This window comes from Manis pentadactyla, chromosome 2, assembly GCF_030020395.1.
Source record: "Manis pentadactyla isolate mManPen7 chromosome 2, mManPen7.hap1, whole genome shotgun sequence".
Taxonomy (NCBI): domain Eukaryota; kingdom Metazoa; phylum Chordata; class Mammalia; order Pholidota; family Manidae; genus Manis; species Manis pentadactyla.
Genome location: NC_080020.1, coordinates 43383233 through 43408729, shown reverse-complemented (window position 1 = coordinate 43408729; position 25497 = coordinate 43383233). Strand labels below are relative to the sequence as shown.

The following is a 25497-nucleotide window of genomic DNA, read 5'->3' as shown; positions in this document are numbered from 1 at the left end:
CAGGCTGTAATCATTTAAAGGAAAAAACTCTTTGGGAAGTTTAGAATTAAAAATATGTTTTATATGTGCATGTATATATAAAATTATGTAAATAAGTTATACACACACAGACACACACACACACACACACGTACCAGGGAATTAAGAATCTCTGAAGTTTCTTCTTTATTCCCTTTGGTAACATCCTGTTATTTATACAGAGTAAGAAAATAGAAAGGGGGTAAATTATTGCAGTTTTATTTAAAGTTTCAAAACTACTTTTTTCATATGCTTGAGACATAAAATTTAAATCACGTGTATGAATACAAAAATGAACAGAGGTGCTTTAAACACTGAGAAAATCCAGTCACAATATGATATCATTTTTAAAACAAGATTTTTATTTTTACAATGTAATGAAAAACTAAGTACACAGGAAAATATAATAGGTCAATGGTTTCACTGTTCCCTTCTTAAATATATGGCTCTGAATGTATGTGTTAGTATCATTTAAAAAATCCATACAAAATGCAACAAATAGACTTATAATAACACTTTCCTTCAGTTAATAGTTTATTCACTGTGATTAATAGAAGCTCCATAAAGGGTAATCATTTAATGCATTATCCCAGTTAGAATCACAACCAAAGTTTAAACATTTGGTCAAAGGAGCATAAAATGCAGGGTCCTGGCATAGTGAATGGAAGGTAATAACCTAGCAGGTGGTACTTCAGGTAAAGACAATCTTATCTAAGCTCCAAAGCAACCTTTTGGGTAAGTGGTACCTTACTCTCATTAAAGAAAAGTCTTTACTGCTGAGGGCACTGGGTCTCTGGAGTTGATTTGGAGGACACGTATAGAATGGGGTGTGATTTCTTATAAGTTTCTTTTTCCAATTTCCTTGCAGCTTCTTTCCCTTCTTTAACTTCTGTTTGAAGTCTTGATTCAGCAGCTAACCTATAGGCATTAAAGCATCCACTCTGAATTCAAATGCAATTAAGAAAAATTAAAGAAGAAACAATCTTCTCTTATAATGGGCCTTTAATGAGACATGGTGAGGTGGTTTTTTTTGGTACATGAGGAAAAAAATTACAGTTGAGTCCAGTACCATTAAGAAAACTAGTCACTGCCTCTCAAAGAGTTTTTTAGTATCAGTAGACTTAGTTTTTTAAATATCTGAAGAAATACCTTCAGGGCTGATAAAGTCATGACAAAGTTTAAATTAAGAACTAAAATATAATAGGGGTGCCTATCATGATAAGCACACCTAACAAAAAATATGTAAATGCTAGAGCACTATTTTAATGTAACATGACATATAAAAGGCAAATGCAAGATAAAAATAACATGAAATCCTGGGCTGCATGAATAGTTATCTATTTGTCTCATTAGAAAAAACTAAAATAGAGTTTCAACTAGCAGAACAATAATTTAATAAAAGATAAACAGAGGAGAAATATTTTTAAAAACCTATAAAGATATTTTATAGAAAGGGCATCAATGAAATTTATAATGCATGAAGTAGTGAAGTCCTCAATAAAACCTGTTTATAGTTACAATATTATCATAGGATTGTGTGTCTAAGTTAATCATGCATAAAGCAAAAGGTTGGAAACGTCTTAAGTTAGCAGATAGAATCACACACACAAAAACACATGTTTTGTGGCATTTTATTTGTTTCTCTTTAACTAGCAAGATAAAAAAATTGCAATGTGCTACTTACTTTGAGTCAAACAAGTAGCTAAATACATAATTTTTACCAAGCAAAAAAGGCAGAAAAAGTAACGAAGACAACACAGATAGAAAGGTTTTCACTGATCAATTGTGGAAACCCTCCTCCAGAAATAAACAATGGGCAAGCACACTTACACAGTGAATTACATATATACAAGCATAACCTGTTGAATTCATTAGAAAACTTCCTAGAGAACATGTGTGTGGGAGATATCATTCATCTGAAGTTACTTTTTCCTTGAGAATATCAAGCTTTTGTTTTATGTGGCTTATAATGTTATTACATAAAAATGTAAGGAATGGAGTACTCAATTACTCCTCCTTATAATAATAGCAGCCAACATTGTGGAAATGCTCTCACACTTAATAGAGTACTACACACTTAGTAGCACTGAACATTTGGAAGAGAAATCAGATAAAATACACAAAAAGCTCTTTTACATAAGGTGGGCTATGTCTTACTATTTCAATGCAAATGCACATCAGTAAAATGTCTTATTCTGTCCCCATCCATCAAAGACTGATGTAGCCCTAGTAGCAATTTAAAGACCTCCTTTCATAGCAGATTATCCAAGCTATTTACATATCAAAATGCCTCATTTTTTAAATGTCTAAAGAAATTATTTTAAATGCATCTGTCATTCTGTTGCATAAAGACATCCTTCATCATGTTATCTTTTTTTACCTTCTCCATCTTCCTCATTCACTTTTTCCCCACTCTGTGCTGCTGTGCACATCCAGAACTTTTATCTTATTCCACTCTAGCCTCACTGTTACCTACCTTGTCCTTCCACTTACCTTCTCTTACCTCCTGACCTCTATTAATTTGTTTTTTAAGGATAAGACCCATAAAACATTAATTCCTACATATATACATGTCTGACACTTTCTCTTTTAGTCACAAACTCAAATACACAGGAACTAGAGGCTTTAAAGTTTTGGTATGAAATGAAAATGAATTACGTTTGCTATTTAAAAATATCAAAATACATACCAAAGCTCATTCTTGAAGGTTTAGAATAAACAATTTCAAAAACCACAAAAATTTAGCCTAAAAGTTTTCTGTAAGGCTGAAACTTTTTAGATTACTGGAAAGCTCTTGTAGGAGGTAAGCTAATTTTTTCAAGGCCCCTCTCGAGCCAGGGAAAAAACCATGTATTTATTCAAACCAACAAAACATCCAGTGATGTACCAGACTGTGATATTTCTGTTTCATTAAACAGAAAAGTATAACTTTTAAAAATAATTCCCTTATTCAGGAGTCCTTTCCCCTTGCAATCATTTTAGTCTTTCTTAAAGTTTTAGAAAAGTTGAAGGTAGGCAGATGAAATTGAGGAATTATACTACATGCAATACTAAGAAAATAGATAAAAAAACAGATAGCACAGTTCATGCAGCGATAGAGAAGAGATGGAGAGGTCTGCTGTTTGCCTTGAAGAAAAGAGGACACTGACCTGGGAGAGTTAGGGGTGTTTCCACTTCTTTCACTTAAGCCTTCAGAGTCAGCTGGAACTTCTGTAAGTTTCACACATTTCTTTTCCTTCATTGGCTGAATATCCATGGACAGATCTTTGTGAGGAGAGAGAATGACTCCTGGTGTATTTATAAAAACTGTCTTTTCTAACTGCAAGTTATCTTCTAAATTGCTAGGACAGGACTGTGCCTCCTCCTTCTGAGATGGTAATCTATAAACTTCTTCCCCAACAGCACATATATTGTTACAGGTGGTTATATCCACAGGCAGTACTTCACGCCTTTTTTTGACTACAGGCACTTCAATTTTCTCTGAGAATAAAAAACATTAAAAATATATCCGGTCAGTAAGTCAAAACAAAGATTCAACATAAAAAGAAAGAACCAGTTATAGCTTTTCCCTTTCTTCCATTCTTTTAAAACCAACTCCCCACCTTATTGAAATATATTGTTTCTGTCTTTTATTCTTTTTTTTCATGGACTCCATTAACTAACTTTTAAAGGTTATCTGGCTATAATTTTTTCTTTGGGAACTCAGTATGTTTGCCTCTTGGAATGAACATTTAAATTTTGTCTTCTGGTATTGTGATAAAAGTTGTATGCCTCCTACGATCTCGGTGTGGAAAAGAGGAAATATACTGTAGCTAAGAATCAAGGAATCAAGGTACAAATCCAAGTACTAGCATTTTCCAGCTGGATAACCTTGGGGAAATAGTTAACCCCTCTGAGCTTTATTTTCCTTATTTGTAAAAGGACCCATTTCACTCAAGATTGTGTGTTATAAGGATTAAATGAAAAAAGGTCAAATTCTCTGAATATTGTTATTTGTGCCTATTAATATTCAAAATCTGAGTGCTTCTACCATGGATATTTCCCCAGTTCAAATCATATTATGTATCACTGCAAACTACTGCAATAACCTACCCACAATACCTAACATAACATCATTCCATCCCCTTCGCAGATCCATAAACATAGTCACTAAATTAACTGCTCTAGTACCTTCTGCCTACCCCCCATTCCAGTGTATCTTTTATTTTCAAAATAAAAATGTTAGCAAAAGTTGGAGAAACTATGGTTGGATGTGTGGTACACTACTCTTTTTAAGTCATTATTTTTTCTTTTTCTTGCACTTCTTTGAAACCCATATCATTGCACTTCATTGAAACTACATTTCATTGCATCTTGCACTTCATTGAAACTACATTTCTTCCTATCTCTTTGCTGTGTTCAATTCATCAGACTTTTGAAATTCATAATGGATAATTCTTAATTAGGAAAGCCTATTAGAATCAGGGAAGAGAAAAAGGGTGAGAGAAAGAGAAGTTATTAAAAACAGAAACTTTTAAAAGACCTTACCATTGATGACAACTCCTGCACTATTGTTCAGACTCTAACTCTGGAGTCATTAACATAATAATGAAGAGAGAGTCTAAGACATGTGAACAGTGTAGGGGCAAACACTGGCTGAAAATCTATAACCCCAAACATGTAACAACACATTTTTTGGTCTAAAAGCTGTCACATTCTTAAACTTTTTAACATTTGGCCTTTTATTTTTAATTTGCATACAGTGAAATCACTCTTTTCAGTGTATAATATGTTCATGGCTAGGCTATTTTCTACCTTGGTGATTAGACTTCCTAGCTGTCTTCTAATATCTGTACTACTATTCTTTCTTAATAATAGAATTCCCAAGAACATAGTCAATAATGTTGTAGTAACTTTGTATGGTGGCAGATGGCAACTGGACTTACTATGGGGATTTCATAATGGATAAAAATACCAAATCATTATTATGTTCACCTGAAACTAATAGGGTATTGTATATTAATTATACTTCCAAAAAAAAAAATCCCCAAAGTTAGTTGGGAACAATACCCTGAGAAAAAGACTGCATTTCTCAGCTTTTCTTACATGCAGATGAGACCACATGACTAATTTCTGCTCAGAGAGGTCTACTGATGAACAATGCAAATAAAGCCTAAATTCTGATACTCTAACCTGTCCTGGAATGCCTCCTCCAGACTTGTATGAGGGGGAGGAATAAATACCTATCTTGTTTACATCTTCATTATTTTAATTTCCTATAAACAGTATTTACTAACATAGCTCCCAGATATCAGTTGCGTCACCAAAATCAAACTCTTTGGTATTACATAAGATACTGCAATCTTAAATGTAAAAGTCCCAAATGTCAAGGTTCTAATATAAAGAGATCCAAAAGAGTACCTATTATATTCATGCACATCCAATACCCAGTTGTCTGTGAATTTTCTATAAATTTTATAGCAGTAAATATGTTTTATGAAATATATACCCCAAATTAGTTTGTAAAGGGATTTGCATAAAGCTGTAGTAATAAAAAAATTTGATTTCTCAGAGCTTCTGACAATTTAAAAAAAGACAAAATATATGAGACATACACACCTTCAGGTTCATACTTCAGTTTTATCTCATCTAGTTTAGCTCTCAGTTTCATATTTTCACTTTGGGAAACCTGGAGGCATCTTTCATTTGCAAAAAGTTTTCGTTCAATATCCAGAGCCCGCTGGCTCTCAAATAATGCTTTCATTCTCTGTATGGATAATTCACCTTTAGTGCTTTCACTTTCTTTGCTATATAGATAAAAAAGGAGAACCAAGGGACATTAAAATAACATACAATATAAATAAGTGTAATAGTACAAACCTTTTATGTATTTGAAATCTTTGTTAAAAATGCATTTCCTTGAAGTTTTCAGAAACAAAGAAACAATAAACAAAATAATTTTTAGCAACAGCACTTTTCATAAGTTAGATAAATACCATATATCATTTATATGTGGAATCTGAGAAACAAAACAAACGAACAATCAAACAAAACAGATAAACTCATAAATGCTGGCTGCCATAGGGAAAAGGGGTGGAGGGATGGGTCAAAGAGGTTAAGGGGCAAAAAAAATTAGTGACAATGTTTGATATCTTGATCTGGGTGATGGTTATATAGTACATACTCATGTCAAAACTCACTGAGTTGTACACTAAAATTTGTGTTTTTTTGTATGTACCTCAATAAAAAATAATAGTACTTTCAAATTAAAAAAACCTCCTCAATTCTTCCAAGGAAATGGACAAAGGGGGAAAATATTTTTTCCACATTTACGCATGTATAAATGAATTCCTTTAAGTTTTAAATTATGTGATATTTTTGAAAAACTTAGATTATAAGAACATTTTTTACATTAAAGTTCCTTTCACCTACCAATCTAAAAAAAATAAACACAAAGAAGTAAAAACATTTAATTATTCGTTGAAAGTATTTTTCCTTCAATAATCAGCACTAATTATCTATTGAATAAATGTCATTTGTTGCACAAAAGTATTTTTGTTTCCTTTCTTTTCTGAAAATTTCTTTTGACAATTTAAAAACAAATATTTGAAAAATAATTATCTACAAAAAAAACAAAACAAAAAAAACACACAAATATTTGTAGTTACTGATACTATTTGTTATAAGCAAGTCAAAAAGAAGCCATCTTTCCATCCACCCAACACTTACTTTAAGTTGTCAAGCTTTATCTGAAGTAAATCTGTGTAGTAAGTGTTATCTTCCAGAGCATTAGAGTTGGCTGAAGGCTTAGATTCCATATTTTCACATAAACTCTAAAAAAAACAACAATTCTTATTATTTAAAATAAATTACAAATTAGGTTAGTAAATTTTATTTATAATAATATCAGTTACCCCATAATTGAATGTTTATTGTATGGCAGGCACTTGGGCTAAGCATTATCCCTTAACTTATTTACCTTTTGACATAGCTGTAAGAATGAGCATTCCTCTTTTAAAGATAAGGGAACTGGCTCAAGATGCATAGGCAAGTAAACTGAGAAGAGAGAATCTAAACTCACATTTCAATCCAAAGCCTATGCTTCTAACAGCACCTTTATCCTCTGGTTTCCTTCTGCTGGCTTTTAACATGGGAAAAGTAAATACTGGGTTGAGTTCTGGCCTTCATGATAAAGTCATAAATTAGAAAATTTTATGAAAAAGAGTGGAGATACATAAAGTTATTTTTGGTGCCCACTTTCTAAAATTCTGATGTAATAATCTCTGTACAATTTCTTTAGGGAAGAAAAATACAAATCTGCTTAAACACTTGTAAACAATTTTAGAGATTGCAGATTAACACCCTGACTTAAAGCCATAATTTTCAAAGCATAGCACTGAGCTCACTAGTAGGTCATATATGCCTGCCAACTGACATTCTATTCTATATGATGAGATGGGTGGTAATTCTAAGTGGGTATATGTGTGTTACAATTTACTGAGTATTACACTAAAGATATGGCACTTTGAGGTAAAACAGTAACAACAAATATGGGGGAGGCAAGTTTGACTCTACTAAAACAAGCAATAGCCAATAACATTGAAAAGCAAAAAGTAATTACAAGAAAAAAGCAATTTAAATATTGGTCAAATCTCAGTTAAAACTCTGAGTTAATTATATAATAAAGAAACTTCTTCAAGTTAAAAGTATTAATATATTGAACCCAAATTTAGCTGCATTTTTTAATGGTGTTACACATACCTTAAATTTCTCCAGATTTCTAATTTCACCTAAGAGATGCTTAATTTCACCATTCTTCTGCTCCAACATGGCAAGCAACCGTTCCTGCTGCTCAAATTCAGTTTGAGACCCTTTCATTTGTAGCAATGTGGCAATTTGTAACTAGAAAAAAAAATTTAACCGTAAACCCCAATAAAGTTGAGTAGGGAAAGGGAGATTCTGATAACCATATTTTTGGTACATTTCATATTTTGAACTATATTTCTGTGAACTAGTTTTGGAAATTAAACCAACTATTTCTAGTTTGATAATGTAATAATTTGAAAACATTTATATCAATAAGTTTAGTTACAGACATAACTTGGGCACTTATTTTGACTACTTATGAGTGATATCTGATGTCTTAACAATGATTTACACTTCTGTGAAACATAAAATTGAACTGCATGGTTATGATCTAGAAGTATCACTTAGCTGGCAAATAAGCCTGGCCAAATGCTGCAATGCTATACTCATCATATGCATTCTCATTAAGGGTCTGATGGGGTTTCTCCAAATATTAATTAGTTTCAATAGTATTAACTGGGAAAAATAATTAGCTGCTCACATGCACAAACATGAGATTCACAAACGACAAGGATGTAAAGCAAAGGCAAAAGGCAATCTAAGGCTGTAGAGGCAGTCTTCAACACAAATATAAAAAAATTTAGTTTTTAAGAGCAGCAATCAACTTACATAATTATGACTCCACCTAAACCTGGAGTTGCACAGCAATCAGAAGGAAATTAACTAGAATCTAAACCTAGCACTCCTTTCTGCTTTCAGAAATGTCTGGAGTTCTAAAAGTTATCAATTAGTTTAAAATATAGTTTTGACCAAAACAAACAATGATATGAGATTGCAGTTATGGTTACAAAGAAAACAGAGAGATGACTTCTGACATTTTTGAGGATTTACTTTTTCTTATCTCAGAATGCTGACGCATTTAGTCTAAGAAGGTTCAAAATGCTACTTGTGTCTAAAGCACACACACCAGTATGAGATATCATGGGAACATTGGGAGATTAATAGTATCAGTCCAAGAAATGCTGGAAGAAAACAAGAAGCAAATGTGAGAAAATTTACAAAGAAATAATTGCCAGAGAGCAAAGAGCCTCAGTAAACCAAGCAGCATAGTTAAAATCCTTAGAAATAAACTGTAACTGTTTATTAAGTCAGCACTTCCTTATTTGCCAAGTACTATGTAAACATTTTACTATGCTTTAACTCCACAGTAATTCTAAGAGACAGGTTCTGTCATCCCACTTTACAGATGAGATTACTGATACTCTGTAAAGTAAAAATACTTGTCCAAGGTCACATAGCTAGCAAGTCAAAATTCAGGAATAGCAAGGATTCAATCCAAGTTCTTCTAATACCAAAGCTTAATCACTGACCTTTCCTATTTGTTTGGTGTACCTCACCATCCTGAATAAAAGGCAGGAAGCCATCCAGACTTCCAGTTACCAATTAGGCATTAACAGGTCAGGGCTCAGTATTCTAGAGGCTGGTACAACACCAGAATCTTTCTTACACCAGTTTCTATGTTACCATCTGTTCGACTAAAATGATGACTAACAAACCCTTAAAATTAAAGGGCCTATATGCTTAACTTAAGGAACAGCAAGGAAAGGAAGTACAAATCTTACTCTACATAAGCCTTTAAGGGAGGACTGAAGAATGGTAAGGGAGCTAGTTTTAGCTGAAAAAGGAACCTTAGGGCTATACTTGGAAAGATATCAGGTTAACAGGAAATAAAAACTTTTTTATTTATTTTTTCCTCCACTCCATGGATTTGTACCTCTCTGGCAAGGCTAAAAAAATCAACCAATCAATGGATGCTAAATATACTACTACTATAGTTACTTTTTGTAAATAAATAGATTTTTTGCTCAATTTAAAAATACTGATTTTCTTCTATAATCAGGCAGTTCTAGAAACAACTATATAAGTACACTCCTTAAAGGAAAAGATGCTTTCTTTGACATATTTGTACATGTAATGCTGATACAAAATAGGCTTAATAAACCTTTCACAGTGACAATTCTATACCTTCATTCTTTGCATCTGTTCTCTATTAAATGCATTTTGCTTCTTTAGTGACTGGTATTTGACTTTCATACTGATAAGCTGACGTTCCATTGCTGCCCTTCGATCTTCCACCTAGAAAATATCAACATGCTTAATTACTCTTATATTATGTGAAATGCCGATTTAATCAACAGAATATTTCTAAGTACCTCTGCAAACAAAGAGTTGCCTTTACTACTGGGGTCCAAGGCTTGCTGGAGTGCCTGGTCTAACTGTACCTGAAGATCTTGATTTGCTACACGAGCTTTCTAAATTCAAAAGAAAACAATTTAGCTAATAGAGGTTAGATTAGTAAAGGAACAAGTTACTATAAATTGAAAAGATGAAATTACTGTAAACATAATACCTCTAAGGCATTATAGTATGCAACTGCTTCTTTCTCCCGCTCCTCTTTTTCTTCTTTAAGCCGGTCCACCTGGCGCAGTAGATTAGTACTAAGAAGTTCCAGTTGTTCCTGTCTGTACTGTAGTTCATTCACTTCTTCTTTGAGGGTGGTCTATTCAACAGGAATTGACAAAGAGGAAACTCTCCTGAATAATCCTTCATTTGCAGCTGTTCAGTTTATCCATCAGCAGTTTATCCAATCAAAAAAACTAATCAAAGGTTGTAAGGAGCCTAATAATAAAAACTACTAAATTTTTCAGTAGGCACCTAAATAAAACTCTAGAGACTGTCTGTCTTTCCTATGAATTTAAGGTTTTAATTTTTAATTAACCTCAGGCTGAAATGAAAAAATTTACATCCATATGCATATCAACTTCCATGGGAATAATGTCTTATATTGGGCTTTTATGACACCAACTAGGATCCGAGGAAACGTCTCTATGCCAAAAAATTACCTTCATACTTTCCATTTCAGTCAGCTCAATTTGAAGAGCCAGCATCTCTGAAGACATGCTTTCATGCACACGTTCAGACATTATCCGCATTTCCTCTGATTTACAGGAGAGGAGTTCCTTCTGGTGATCCACTTTGTGCTTCAGCTGCTTTTCACTAAGCCTAGCTTCATCTAATTCTGCTTTCAGCTTTTCTAACTAAAAAGGAAAAAAATCACAATCTTAAAACATCAAAAGGTAATCAGAATATACAGTATTCTGGTACCTACAGGTACCTTAACTGCTTTGAAAGATGGTCAAGCTGAACAAAACTATTTACTCTTTTTAACATGTCAAGTTTCAAATCTTAGAAGACCAAGACTATTAAGCTTAAAGCGAACAAACTTATACAACAGTGAAGCTTTAGGGTCAGGCCTATGTTAAACATATCTCAGTTTCATTCCTCATATTTAAAACTGGTAAATGATTTGACCTATCATCTTTGGGTTATTGTGAGGCTCTCAATTGAGACTGGATGGTTAAAACATCACCTGCCTGACACTCACTAAATGGTTTTTGTTATCAATAAAAAGCTTTTACTTGATGTCCAGGTGTATGATGATCAAGTAATTGAATTATCTTCAATAAGGTGTCAGTGTTCTTAGAATTTATCCTTGTATTTGTTTTCTATTTAAAAAATAAGAGCCTCTTAGCCTGATTTTCCTTTTTCTATTTTCATGGTGTGAAATAAAAATTTCAGCTGAATGATCTATGTTGATATATGGCCATCTTCCTGAAAAACATCACTGATTTAATCAAACTTACAGCATGATGAAACTATTATGGTTTCCTATTTGGCCAAGGCTAATCATCTTTTAACAGAGAGTGACATGCCTTGTTTTATAAACGTACAAACAATCCATACAAGTAATCAGAGTAGGTATGGATTCCTGACCACTGTGGCTACTATGTAAAGAATGAATGACATGATGGCAATGATGGAAGCAGGCTATCTGGGCAAAAGGCTATAGTAGCAGTCTAGGAGATGACAGTGATCTGGATGATAAATGTTTTGTAGGCCAAGTTCTCAGAATTTACTAATGGGTTAAATGTGAGAAATAAGTGAAAGAAAGATGTCAAATAAAACTAAATTCTTGGCACAACTGTTTTGAGAACATTAGTAGACCGAAAATACTTTTTTACACTGATTTAGTCTTTGTCCACCAAAAAGCCATCTCTATAATTGGCCTTGCCACAGACTCTGAGTATTTCCTATGTTATACATTTTTGTTCAGGTAATGAAAGCTACCACTTAAGTGAAAATAATATCCAGGAAAAAAAGAAGGAATATATCATTATCAGTCATTGATTTCTCAACTCAGATTAGTTTCAGACAAGCTGGATTATTACTTGCCAGAATGGTTAAGCAAGATGATTCTAAGTACTACATGAAAGTATATTATAATAGTTATGTTTGTTTTACTGCATATTACGAAGAAATATAATCAGCTCAAATATATAATTAAATTGATAGTAGTACTTAAAGTGAGAAAACACGTAAAAAGAGAGCCAATTTAATAAGGAATTAATTAAAAATACAGGTGCTACCAGTATGGAAAAATCTTAAAACAAAGAAAATTGGAAAACAGACTTCTGAGGAAACAGGAAAAAACTCAGACAATTTTTGGTAGAGAGGGGTCTGCATAGTATGGACTCTATACAGAAAGAAGCCATGATAAAAGTTCAGGATTCCTTAGAAGTAACCTGAAGGTATTGTATAGAAAACGGTGCCAAAAGGGAATGGACAATCACTAAAAATTATTTTGTACTTGCAAATGAAGCCAGTATAACATAACATGAGACTAAGTACAGTGACATGGGCTTTGGAATCAGAAAGCCTCAGTTCAAATCTTGACTGATAATTTTTAGCTCTATAATTTTGTCCAACCTACTCATTTGTTTAAACATTAATTTTCTCATCTGTTTTAAGAAATAATGGTACTTCTCTTTTGTAGTTGTAAGAATTAGATTGTATGTATTACTTTATCTTCAATTTAAAAAACTATAAAGCATCAATTCTAATGTACATAAATTGACCAGAAACTATTGGTTTCTTTTGTTGAATTACAAAATGTACCACTAGTTGAAGTGAAAGCTAGGGGACTAGCCTTTCTGAGAGGATATTACCATACTATGCATTATAAGCAAAGAGGTCATCTGGTCACTAAAACTCTGGATCAAATAATTTAGTTATCAAAATTAAATACCCATGAACAATGTAGGACTTAGGGGTACTGAGCCCCATGCAGTCAAAAATCTGCATATGGCTTTTGACTCCCCACAAACTTAACTAATAACCTACTGTTGACAAGAAGCCTCACAGATAAGAAAAATAGTCGACACATATTTTGCATGTTATATATATTATAAACAATATATACTGTATTCTTAATAAAGTGAGAAAAGAAAATATTTTTTCAAGTTATCAAAATTTTCAAAAATTTTCCAATATATTTATTGAAAAAAATCCACATATAAGTGGACCTGTGCACCCAACATTTACAGATTGCTGCATAAGCATGGAACATTTTTGTTGTGAAATATAGATACCCAAACCTTATTTTTTAGTTCATTCACTTCCTGTCCATGGCTTCTGCTCAACTGTTCTTCTAATTTCTCCAGGTGTATCTTTTGTTGTTGTTTAATAGCTTCACATTCAGAGCTCAAACTTTCTAACATTCGACTCTTGAGCTCTACTTCTCTCTGAAGAGTGTATTTTTCTTGTTCATAATTCTGAAAACAGATTCAATTATAATTCAATTACACAAAAATAACAAAGTCATCACATATAAGCAGTTCTTACCTTCAACTGTTTCATTAGTTTCATATGTTTGCTAAGTAATGACCACATGTTTAATCTGGAATAACATTGTAGCTAATCAGTCTTAAAAAAGCTGAGGGATATTTTGAAACTACATTCAAGTGCATGTTACCATAAGGTAATTGCTTCTATGCCCTATCAAGGAATTTAAAAATGCTCCATAGTAATCTCTGCTAGGAAAAAAAAAAGAACAAAAAAGGTTTAATAGCACTTATATTTTCCTACTGAGAATTACTTGGTTTGATGTTATCCTCTACTTGTAGCTCTTAACAAAACGAAGAAATAGTGGACTAGGTATAAAGAGAAGTACTGAATTAGCCTTTACTTTCAGGATGTAGTCATCTGAGGAATATTTACAAATGACTACCTCAATAAATACAGTGCTGAGACAAAAGGAGTATTTAAGTGTGCCTTTGCTAAGTGACAGGGAAGTTTAAAGGTAAAGACAAAAAGGGCATCAGTTCAAACTCCTTCAACAATCTTTAAAAAATATGATAAAATAAAATTAGATCAAGTAAGTGAAAAATAAAAAAATAATGGTTGCTATTAGTTACTTTTACCTGCTATATTTAAATTTTGGGATGAAAGCTTAAATATGTTACTGAACATTTACAAATAAAAGTGATTTATTCATTCTTTCAAATGTGTGCCAGACATTAGGGATACAGCAATGAATAAAAAAAACAAAACTCCCTTTCATGGAACTTATAATGTGGAGATAATTAGCACTGCAGAGAACTAAGTGAATGATGGCAACTTTATAAAACTGAGTTAAGGGAGGGCCTCTCTACCGAGGTGACGTAATAGAAGTCTAAAGCTTGAGGACTCAATCCATGACAGTAAAGAATGAACAACTCAGCTGGAGGCATGTAAAGCTCCTATGGCAATACTAGGGAAGCTAAGAACAAGGGAGAATAATTTTAAGATGAGGTCAAAAGGTTGGCAGGGGTCAGATCATACAGGGAATCAGCAAACCCAGGAGAGGAGTTCAGATTTTGTTGTAAACATCATCGGAAGCAGTTTTATGTTTATAGCAGGGCTGTGATGTGATCTTTTGTATATATTTCAATGAGTACTTGGCTGCTGTGAAAAATTAATGGTATGAATGGCAATGAAGGAAGCAGGCAACTTGGTTAGCCCACAGTACTAGTCTAGGGGAGAGATACAGTGATCTGGACTAGCACTAAGGTAGCATAGATAGATGTTTTGTAGGTCAAGCTCTTAGAGCTTCCTAACAGATTATATATGATAAGTAAGGTACAGACAGGTATTGAGTAAAACTAGATTTTTGCCTTAAGCAATTGGATGAATGTTATTACATTTACTAAGTAAGCTAAAGAAAATTGCAAGAGAATGATTGGCTAGTGGACATGGAATCAACTATTCTTTCTGTTTATGTCAAGTTTGAGATGTCTATTAGTGGGTAATTGAATCCAGAAGTCTAAATTTTAGGGGATAACTCAGGACTTGGCCATAGTGTCATGGGGCATTTAGATGTTATCTAAAGTGATGAAACAAGTGAGGTCTTTTAGGAAGAGTGCAAACAATACAAAATCTAAAATTGAGTATGTAATAAAAACAGAAATAACTTGATTTTTCACACTCAGAACAGACTGGGTCAGAAAGAATATTAGGAATTCATTTAATTCATTTCTCTTTGTTGGGGATGGGGTAAGTGGAAGCTAGGTCTAAAATCTTTAAAAAGAACAACAGTAGTATTAATAATAATTGCTAAACAACACAAATCTTCGATACCTAAGCAAACCCTTGTAAACAGAGGAGTCTACAGTCCTACCTCAGTCACGGTCATCATTTCATGACGACATTTATCCAACTGATTCTGCAGTTCATTCTGGCTCTCCACAAGCTGTAAACCATACTGTGCAGCTCTCAGTCGCTCTTCCTCAACCTCTTTGAGTTTGCATCGAAGATCTGCAATTATATCTGCCTCCATGACTTTTTTCCTATTTTTAGTCTACTGCAAATAGAGTAAATAAAAGTACTTAAGCTTAAACAAAAAACTCTATACAATATCAATGAAAGATATATGTATATGTTTACACACACACACTTAATACTACTGACATATAAAAATATAGTATTAAAAATTTTCTTCCTGACTTCTAAATGGCCAAATTTACCAATTTACCTTATTGTTCTAAGAGTGAGGTCTGATGGCTTTGTTACCTGATTTGAGACCAAATAAAAGATAGCAAAAAGGTGAATACTTTTCATTTTGCTTTTCAGAAATGCAGTATCAGAAAGCTCTTCACTTGTGCACTCAAGTTCCTTAAATGCTAAGATAAGGTGAGTCTCATAATTATGTGACTATATAGGTAACCAAGTTAAGAGAACAATGAAATAAATTAAGGAATTTTATAGTAGCATGACTGCTATTGAACATATAAAAAGGTAGCTTTGAATAAAATTCATAAGGTAAGGAAAGGACTACTACGTCCACAGTTTCTCACAATGTTAACTTTCTGAACACATTAAATGTACTTTACTGAAACAGGCTCACTAGTATTTTCCTAGTTCTTCACAAGAGGGAGTGCAAAATAAAAACCATGTTCAGAGCAATTAAAGAATACTGATCTCAGTTTAGATTTTCAAGTAAAGTCTTGACATTATATCCAAAAACATTCCACTGTAACTCAACCTCACTCATCTTTTCCATATTGGTTCCAGCCTCTTAGTTCACATTCAAACTCAGCTTTGCTTTCAAAGAGCTATTATTAAGGTGTTCCCTCATGTCTCAAGTCAACGTAATCAAGAAAAGGTATTTCTGGAATGTTTTTATGTGCTGTGCTCCATTCTGGATGAGAGTTAGCCATGTACCTATTTAAGGAAAGAATGTTCTAGGCAGAAGTGTAACACTAAGACAGAAAGGAATACAAAGAATGGACAAGATAGGGTTTAGGTCAGAAGAGATAATAGGGGAGAATAGGCAGATTCGGCCATTTTAAGAACTTTGGCTTCTGCTCTTGATGAAATGGGGAGTCACTGCAAAGTCTGAAATATAAATCTGATACATTTAAATGGATCATTTTGGCTGCTATATTGAATAGTTTGAAGGGGAGCAAGTTGGAAGTAGAAAGACCAGGTGAGACAGACAGTCACAACAGGGTGGTGACATAGGAGGTGGTAAGAAATGATAAGATTCTGTGCATATTTTGAAGGTAAAGCCAATATGATTTTCTGACAAATGGAATGTAGGATGTTTGAAAAAGAGAGGTCAAAAGTGCCTCCAAGGCTCCTGGTCTGAGCAACTAGTAGAATTGATTTGTCAACAGCTGAGGCATCAAAAATTTTGAGTGAATATTGTTTTAGAAAATCAGGTTCTTAGGTTTTGCATATGAAAAATGCCAAGTAATCAGTTGGCTATATGAGGAGGAGAGGGATAAATACAAATTTAGGAGTTATTAGCATAAATTTGGGGCTTTTGTATCACCAGAGTATGAACATAATTAAAGAGAATTGAGGACTAACTCTGTTAAGAGGTGGGAAAGAAGACAGCAAAGTACACTCAGGTATGATCAGTGAAATAGGATGAAAAATCAAGAGTTTGTGTTGTCTTGGAAGCCAATAAATAAAAGACTGAAGGAGAAAGAGGTGATCAACTCGCCAAATGCTAAGTCAAATAAGGTGAAAACTGAGAATTGGACATAGGATTTGAATTCACAGAGGTCACTGACATTGGTACCCTTAAGAGCAGTTTTGGTGGAGAGATGGGGACAAAAGCCTGAGTATAATGGGTTGGAGAGAGAACAGGAGAACAGGAGACAGCAAGTACAGCTTGGCTGCATAGGAGAATAGATAAATAGGTCAGTGCTGGCAAAGAAGTAGATTCAAGTTTTTTTGAGATAAAAAAATTTTAGAACACAATTAAGTTATTAAAATTTTATAAAAACTTACCTGAAAATAACAGCATGGTTGTATGTCATGGGACAGACTCAGGAGAAAAGAAAAACTGATGATATAAAAACCTGGAGAACTGCTAACGTGATGAATAAAGAGAAAGAGATTCAAGGTACAGGGATTGATTTTAGAAAGGAGTACAAATATTTCACTGAAAAGTAAGTAAAAGCAAAGCATAGGGGTAGAGACACGGATAAGCAGGTAAAGTAGTGAGAGTCTTCTTAAGTACCCATCTAATTGCTTTAATTTATCAGTGAGAGAGGAAGGAGGGTCTTTAACCAAGAATGAAGATGAAGAGATACAAGGTTTTAGAAGAGAAAGGAAAAAAAAAATGTATGCTATGTTATCCAGAGCTGGCATTATTGCTGTAAAACGCAATACCTTCCCAAGAACATGACGAGGCCAGCTACTAATGCTGAACTGTTAACAGTAGTTTGTATTTGCTGAGAATTTACCATTTGTTAGGCTGAGGGCTTCAAATGTATTACTTAATTCTCTTGATGGGCCTGAGTTAAGTACTATTGTCATCAGCATTTATCAAAGAAAAAACTGGAGCTAATGTCAAGACATCCCATCCTGCAATGGGATGACAAAAAATTAGCTCCCATTCACTCAGATTTGCTGGAATCCCTATTATATGTCGGGTACTGTGCTATTGCTGAGGATACAGTGGTGACATCAAAACTAGACAATATCTTTACCTTCCTCAATCTTACAGTTTATTAGTGGAAAGGTACTAAATAACTGAACTGTAAAGTTACAAGTGTGATAAGTGCAAGAGAAAGAGATATATGGTGCTATCAGAGCCTATAACATAGGGAGCTGTCCTAACCTGGGTAGTGAAATGGGGGCAGTATGAGAGAATATGGACAAGAAAAGTTTCCCTGAGGAGGTGACTTTTCTGCAGAGACCTCATAGATGAGTAAGAGTTAACCTATCAATCTGCAAAGAGAGATAGTCAGGGTCAAATAACAATTGTGTCTGATATGTGCCAGACATTGTGCTTGGTGCTTCACATACATTATTTTATTTAATCCTCTCGAGAAGCCTGTGAAATACAGGTATTTCCCCACTTTACATGTGCAAACTGAGGCAACAAAGGTTAAGTAACTTACCCAGGATTATCAGCTAGTAAGTGGCTCAGCAAGTTGGGAATCAGACTCTAGCTCCAAAGCCTGGTACTCCTGAACACTTTTCTGTATTGCTTCTGGGAAACAACAGCACGCACAAAACATTAAGGAGACTGGGAGCTCAGGGAATCAGGCTGCCTGAGTTCTAAACCCCACCTCCACTACTCACTGGCTGCAGGAACTGGGAAAACGTATTTATTGTCTTGTCATCCCTAAAACAAGAACAGTAACATCTACCTAATAGGGTTTTAACAAGACTGAACCAGCTAATAGAAGCAATTAGGGCAGAGTGTGACACGCAGCTGTCAGGGGCACGCTGTCCAACAGAAATATAATGCGAACTACGTATGTGATTTTTAATTTACAGGAACCACATTGAAATTCATTTAAATAACATTTTATTTAACCCAACACATCCCAAATATTTTAACACGTAATCATGATAAAAACTGAGACATTACTCTTTTTGTGCAGTCTTCGAAATCCAGTATTTTACATTTACAGCGTTCCTCAACTCGACCTACTACATATGGCTGGATAGTGCACATCTAGTGTCTGTTACCATTCTAGGGCTCAGGCAACGGATCCCGCCTTCCATATTGACGCAGAAGCCCCGGGGGCGTAAGATTGAGACCGGCTCGCAACTTAGTTTACAAGAACTTCTTCCGCTGAAGAAGCTGTTCCGCCCAAGGCCTCGGCAGAGACCCAGGCCCCAGGTTTTCCTTAGGCCCTGCTCTCCTCTCCCCAGAAGCCGGCCCTCCGCCGCTCCTCTCCAAGCGCACCTCCCTCCAGGTCCCTTGCCCGACCTCTCTCCTCACCCCTTTCTCTTGCTGTTGCATCCGGCGGCTCGTGCTGACAGCTCACAGCGCCCAGATTCGCGACGGTAACTCCACTTCACTGCAGAAACACCCGCCTTCCACTCAACTAGCTTTCGGGAAAGCGCCAGGGTGTTTTGAACGCAATTCCCGCGAGAACTCACACTTCTCACGAGACGTTCCGTCCTAGCCGCGCGTAAAGGAAGAAACGCCGGAGCGTCTCACTTGTCGAAAGCGCCGGTGCATTTGGAGCGCCGTGGTCGTGGCGCAAGCGTAGACGTGGCTCCCTTTCTTGTCAGTTTTTTTGAAGCATGGTTTCCTTGGTGGCTTTCCGGTGTCTGCTTTTAGTTGCCTTTTGTTTTTGTTTTTACGGCGGTACCTCGAAACACACTGTGTCCCTAGAAGGCGAGGCAATGGGGAATTCTATATTGTGCCGGCCTCTTACAACCTACCAGCTCGTGTGCGCTCTGAGAGGCTTGACCTCTGGTATGGTTCCAAGATTAGGAATCAGTGTGACAGTGCCTAAACCTAAAAGCATTAGAGGCCAGAATCACAGTTACCTTTCTGGGACAGAATGGCAATTATAATGGCGTTAACATTTGAGCATTCTCCATTTGCCAGTACAGTGTTAAATTTTACACGGACTATCTCAGTTAAGCCCGCAAACAGCCTTGTGAGGTAGGTATTGTTATCCTCTTTACTGAGGAAAACGAAGCCCTAAGAAGAAAAGTTTCTTGGCCAAGAGGTGGAACTAGAATTTGGATTTGGATTCTAGTCTGCTGCTAGAATCCAAGCTCTTGAGTTTAAGTAATTTAAGTAATGAATTTATGTTTTGTAAACCTGATGCCTATTCATTTATTGAAAATTTTAAGCAATCACAACTACTAATAGCTAACACTTAGCAAGCACTTGTGAGTCCTAGCAGCTGTAACATGGGTCATGTTGTGCTTTTGAGCCTGTGTTTTCCTGCCTACCTAAGGACTTGGCCGTAGCTACTCTCTTTTTCATTATTAGTTTTTTCTTCCTTGGTGGATCTTCCTTATCAGCAAATAAACACGACTTCCATCTCAAAAAATAATAATGACCTCCCTTGACCCCGGTCAGCCACCACCCATTTATTTACTGCCCTTGATAACAAAATTCCTGGGGAAAAAGAAGATTTAGATCCACTATTTTCATTTTCTTGACTTTTATTCTAATGCTTTTCCTACCTCAGGTTTTGGTCCCCACCAGTCAAGTGAAATGACTCTTCTCAACATCACCTGTGAGTTATATCTTGCAAAATTCATTATTTAGTCCTTACTTCTCTGTATTATGACAAAGTTGATCACTCTCATTGAGTCTAGGTTTAGGTTTTTGCTTTCTTTTCTCAATTTCCTTTGCAGACTTCCTTTTCTTACTCAGGGAGCCCAGCCTATAAAGGACTGGTCTGAGTTAGAAGACTGGCAACAATGATGCTTTCAAGTTGCTCACAATATAGCTAGCAGATGCATTTGGAGTCCCCCCACCATATTCTTCAATAAATGAAATTTCATTTTCCCTACCATTTAACGAAGATTCTTCAACTCAGGAATCAGAAAGGTGAAAACCTAGACCAATCATGACTGGCTAAAATTAGGTAATATAAACTGCATCTGAACTTAATTTTGCTCCTTTTGTTCATGAGAAGATAGACCTACACTCATTAATGTTTTTCCCAAATCTAATTTAAAAAAAATTTTTAACTATTAACTGAGCGGCAACAATGTACTAGGCATAGTGGAAGGAATTCAGAAATATGGTAATCTCCACTCCTGTCTGGAAGATTCCAACAATAGAGTACGTTATTTTTAAAAATGTAAATAACTGCAGGGGTATATATAAGTGCCACATGAATGGTATACACCCTACCAAAGGAGTTGTGTGAGGGGATAGGCCAGTTTTGTCTGGGTGTTCCTTTATTGTTTCACAGTGTAGATGGGGCTTCAGCAGGGCTGAAGGATGGCAGAGCTAAGGAGGGATGCATTCGAGGGGAGGGGATAGCATGAGCAAAATCATAGAAACTACCCATATCATAATTGAGGTCATTCTTTGCAGACTCTCTGGATAGGGTACTGCCACTAACACCACTGGATCCTAGATTTCACAAGTGAGATGAATTCTAGATGGTTCTTGCTTGTTTGGATAACTTGTTCAAGATTCACAATTCCAGATACAGATGCACATGCCCAGATGAGGTCCAAGTACCATGTGCTAAATACCACAAGTCAGGGGAGAAAAGCATTATCTGTGATTTTCAGTTTATGTAATAAGTGATGGGATTTTTTTGCCTCCTCACACAGAATAGTGGATCCACCAAGCATAGGAGGGATTTTAGATGCAGGGAAACAACAACTCTTCCCCAACCTCCATATAATTCCTACCTATTCAAAACTGGGATAGACTGTGATAGTGAACTGGTCATCATTCCTTCACTATGACTGTTACAGTGGAATTGAGATGATTGGTTTTCAGAAATGGTATAAAGAAGTGTTGCATTGTGCTGAAAAGCTGTGTATAGTATGACATGAACTTATTAAATAAGTAAGTTTGTTTTGGTACACTAAGTGAATAGTCTCTGTCCTCAAGGCATTTAGAATTTAGTGGAAGGGACGTTTACCAAACAATAAACCCTTACTTAGAGTATAGTTTAGACTTTTTTGTTCCTTCATACTGTTAAGTAGAGCTTCAAGCTAGTTATTATTTTTTTATTTTGATATTATTAATGTACAATTACTTCAACATTATGGTTACCAGACTCCCCCTATTATCAAGTCCCCCCCACGTACCCCATTACAGTCACTGTCCGTCAGTGTAGTAAGATGCTATGGAATCATTACTTCCCCATGTCCCCACCCTCCTACATTATGTGTGCTAATTGTAATGCCCCATTATCCCTCCCTTATCCCTCCTTATCCCTCCCTTATGCCTCCCTTCCCACCCATCCTCCCCAGTCCCTTTCCCTTTAGTAACTGTTAGTCCATTCTTGGGTTCTGTGAGTCTGCTGCTGTTTTGTTCCTTCAGTTTTTTCTTTGTGGTTATACACCACAGATGAGTGAAATCATTTGATACTTGTCTTTCTCCGCCTGGCTTATTTCACTGAGCATAATACCCTCTAGCTCCATCTATGTTGTTGCGAATGGTAGGATTTGTTTTCTTCTTATGGCTAAATAATATTCCCTAAAGAATCCACTCCAAAACTATTAGATCTAATATCTGAATTCAGCAAAGTTGCGGGATACAAAATTAATACACAGAAATCTGTTGCATTCCTATACACTAACAATGTACTAGCAGAAAGAGAAATCAGGAAAACAATTCCATTCACAATTGCATCAAGCTAGTTATTTTTTGAAGTCAGGCAGGAACAAATCCAGAACTCTGAGACATAGAATTTGCAAATAAAAGCTGGGTTAATTTATTAAGTTCCATGGTTCATAGAATAGGCTAGGAGATGAAGTTTTGGGAATTACATTCAAGATTATAGTAATTGAAACCTGGAGAATGGCAGAGATCAAGGAAAGAGGCTTAGAGAAAGAGAGTAAAAAGGTCTACATGCAGGGCTTTCATGACTGTTCTAATCCATGGAACATAGGGAGAAAAGGATTCAACAAAAGATGCAGAAGAACCATCTGAGAGGGTATCAGGAAATTGAATTGTCACAGTTTCTGCTGTGATAATAAAACATCAAAATGAATAATTATATCAGGCAGGCAGGTTTTGTTGTTACAAGTAATGACAATGACAGTCCATTCTGCAGTCTTTCCTGGCCCTGCTGTGTATAGCACCAGCTTTAGCTCTTTATAAGCCCTATAGCTATACTCCTTTTCCCCTGAATAGGTGTAGTCCCCTGCACCATTCAATCCCAACATTGTGGATTAACTTCCCAGCATCAGTTCCCTCCTCTTTTTCCTGTCAAAAGCATTCTGATTATTATTGAGGCAATTCATCTTTCCCTCCACTTTTAGCCATGTGGATTGTTTAAAATTGATTATGCCCTTCAGCTCTAAGGTATCCCACCAAAGTAGTTGGTTGAGAGATGGGTATGTAAGTGAATCTAAGCCAATGAAAAAATATAAGATACTCATTGGACTGACGGAAAAATGGATTTTGTTAACCCCCTCTGTACTTAAACTTTGCAGCCCAGAGCTGCCATCTTGGGTCCATGAAGCTTAAGACTGCTTTATGTAGAATCAAAAGCAGAGCTGATAGAAAGAGAGGGAGAAAAAAGAGTCCTGATCAAATTCAGCCCTACCTTAAGCTCTTCTTGAAGCTAGAGATACCCCTGAACTATTTAGTTTTTGCTCAAATGGCCCCAATTTGAGTTTTCTGTTGCTTGCAACATGAAGATTTTAAACTAATACACTCAATAATACATAGATCTGAACTTGAAAGCACTCATTAACCTGTCAAGTTCTCAATCTACATTTAGGATTTTATAAGTCTAAAACTAAAAGTTCCTAACTTTCAGAGATAGGATATAGAGGTGGCTTGTCTGAGAAAAATGCCTTGGTTGAACTAAAAGGAAGGTTTATCCTAAATGAAGGGGCCTAATGTGTAGAGGAGGATAATAAGGATCCAAGCAGCTTGTATGTAACCCTGTTCTTGGCACTGCCTCACATTACCATTATGTCCCCGTTAATCTGACTTCAGGTGATTTTAGCTCCTAAATCAATTAGAATTAAGACAGAATGTTTATATCAGTTATGGTTTTTACTTGCCAAGGAGAGTACATACTATTCTTGGTTAATTTAAGATATATATGTATATAAAAAGTTATTCTTAGTTTAAGATACAGATATACATAAAAAAAAATCAGAGTCCTAATTTTAACAATTACTCACAGAACTGTAGTTGCTAGTAAATGACTTCCTATCTACCGGTGCCCATTACTTATTTTGCTTATTCCTTTTATTTTCTGACAGTATCTCAACTAGCTGGGGCTCCATATCCAGTACAATGACCCAAGCCTACAGATATGCCAAACAGAGCATATGCGCTAGTTATGATTCATATTACTCATTTTTCTGGTCCTAAATTATTTGGTCTGACTCAAAGTGGTGGAATACGATAAAACTTAGGATCCTGTTCTTTCTCTGAGTTTGAAACTGTCACACTACTTTTCTGAGTGTGTGTGCCCATGTATGTGTCTCAATTTGATGGAAAGAAGGTGACTGCCTTAATGTTGTAATGCTTAGTTAATGTATGATATTCCTAGGTAAAACATCTTGGGAGTACCCACAGTAGAAAGGGAAATTGATTAGTCAGCAGCCCACGTATAAGCAGTTCAGTAATACTCACCTATAAACTGCCTTCTGCCTGTTGCCACTAGGTGACAGTCTTTACTAATATTTTAAGGCAGCATCTTTGTTACAGAAATTAGATTCTATTGGGAGAGATGGTTTCCTTGTTAGTCTCAAACACGTTTGTTATAAACTACACTCTTTGTCATTTGAGATCATAATTATTCCTTAATCTAGAGCACTATTCTTCTCCTTAGTTTACTCCAGGTGCAGACTGAATTGTGTCCCCCAAAATTCTTATGTTGAAGCGCTAGCCCCCAGTGTGACTGTATTTGAAGATAGAGGCTGTAGGAAGTAATTTGTGGTTAAATTCAGTCATAAGGGTAGAGCCCTAACCCAATAGGACTGGTGGCCTTATAAAAAGAGAAAGAAAGAGAGAGATCTCTTTCTCTCTGTGTACCACAGAAGAAAGGCCACATGAGCGAGCACACAGTGAGAAGATTGCATCTGCAAATAAGTCAGGAGGAGAGCCCCTACCAGGAACTGAATCAGTCTGTGCCTTGATCTTGGACTTCCCAGCCTCCAGAACTGTGAGAAATAAATTCTCTGTTGTTTAAGCAATTTGTTATTGCAGCCCAAGCCAACTTATATATTCCAGCTCATCCTTTTCACTGGAGAGGCCCTATGACTAATGGTTAAGAATCCAATACTTGTTCTGGAGTCAGCATCTGGGTTCAATTGCATGCATGCTCTGTTACTTCTTAGCTTCAGTTACCTTTTACAAACTGTTTTGCCTCTCTAAGTCTCAGT

At 35.5% G+C, this 25497-nt stretch overlaps 1 protein-coding gene and 1 long non-coding RNA gene across 4 annotated transcripts in view; one reads left to right on the top strand and one right to left on the bottom strand.

The window, feature by feature from the left end:
- Window positions 1–359: 359 nt before the first annotated feature.
- On the bottom strand, window positions 360–19576 carry SPDL1 (spindle apparatus coiled-coil protein 1). Of its 3 annotated transcripts, none has more exons than XM_036884796.2 (12): window positions 19430–19573; window positions 15359–15541; window positions 13299–13475; window positions 10707–10901; window positions 10214–10363; window positions 10017–10115; window positions 9829–9939; window positions 7759–7899; window positions 6727–6830; window positions 5617–5804; window positions 3168–3498; window positions 360–936 (listed from the first exon to the last, which is right to left on the bottom strand). In XM_036884796.2, the coding sequence occupies exons 2-12, from the start codon at window positions 15515–15517 to the stop codon at window positions 789–791; spliced, it is 1803 nt and encodes a 600-aa protein (XP_036740691.2). In that variant the 5' UTR covers window positions 15518–15541; window positions 19430–19573; the 3' UTR covers window positions 360–788. The 3 variants fall into 3 exon arrangements, with proteins under 3 accessions (XP_036740691.2, XP_057347572.1, XP_036740690.2); XM_057491589.1 differs by lacking the exon at window positions 360–936 and adding an exon at window positions 18597–18688 and having other exon boundaries at window positions 966–3498; window positions 19430–19565; XM_036884795.2 differs by lacking the exon at window positions 360–936 and having other exon boundaries at window positions 967–3498; window positions 19430–19576.
- A 55-nt stretch (window positions 19577–19631) lies between these two features.
- Window positions 19632–25497, top strand: part of LOC118912019 (uncharacterized) — a 29360-nt gene continuing 23494 nt past the window's right edge. Inside the window, exons 1-2 of the long non-coding RNA XR_005024693.2 lie at window positions 19632–20104; window positions 20643–20690. This is a non-coding gene — a long non-coding RNA (uncharacterized LOC118912019). The remainder of the gene's footprint in view (window positions 20105–20642; window positions 20691–25497) is intronic.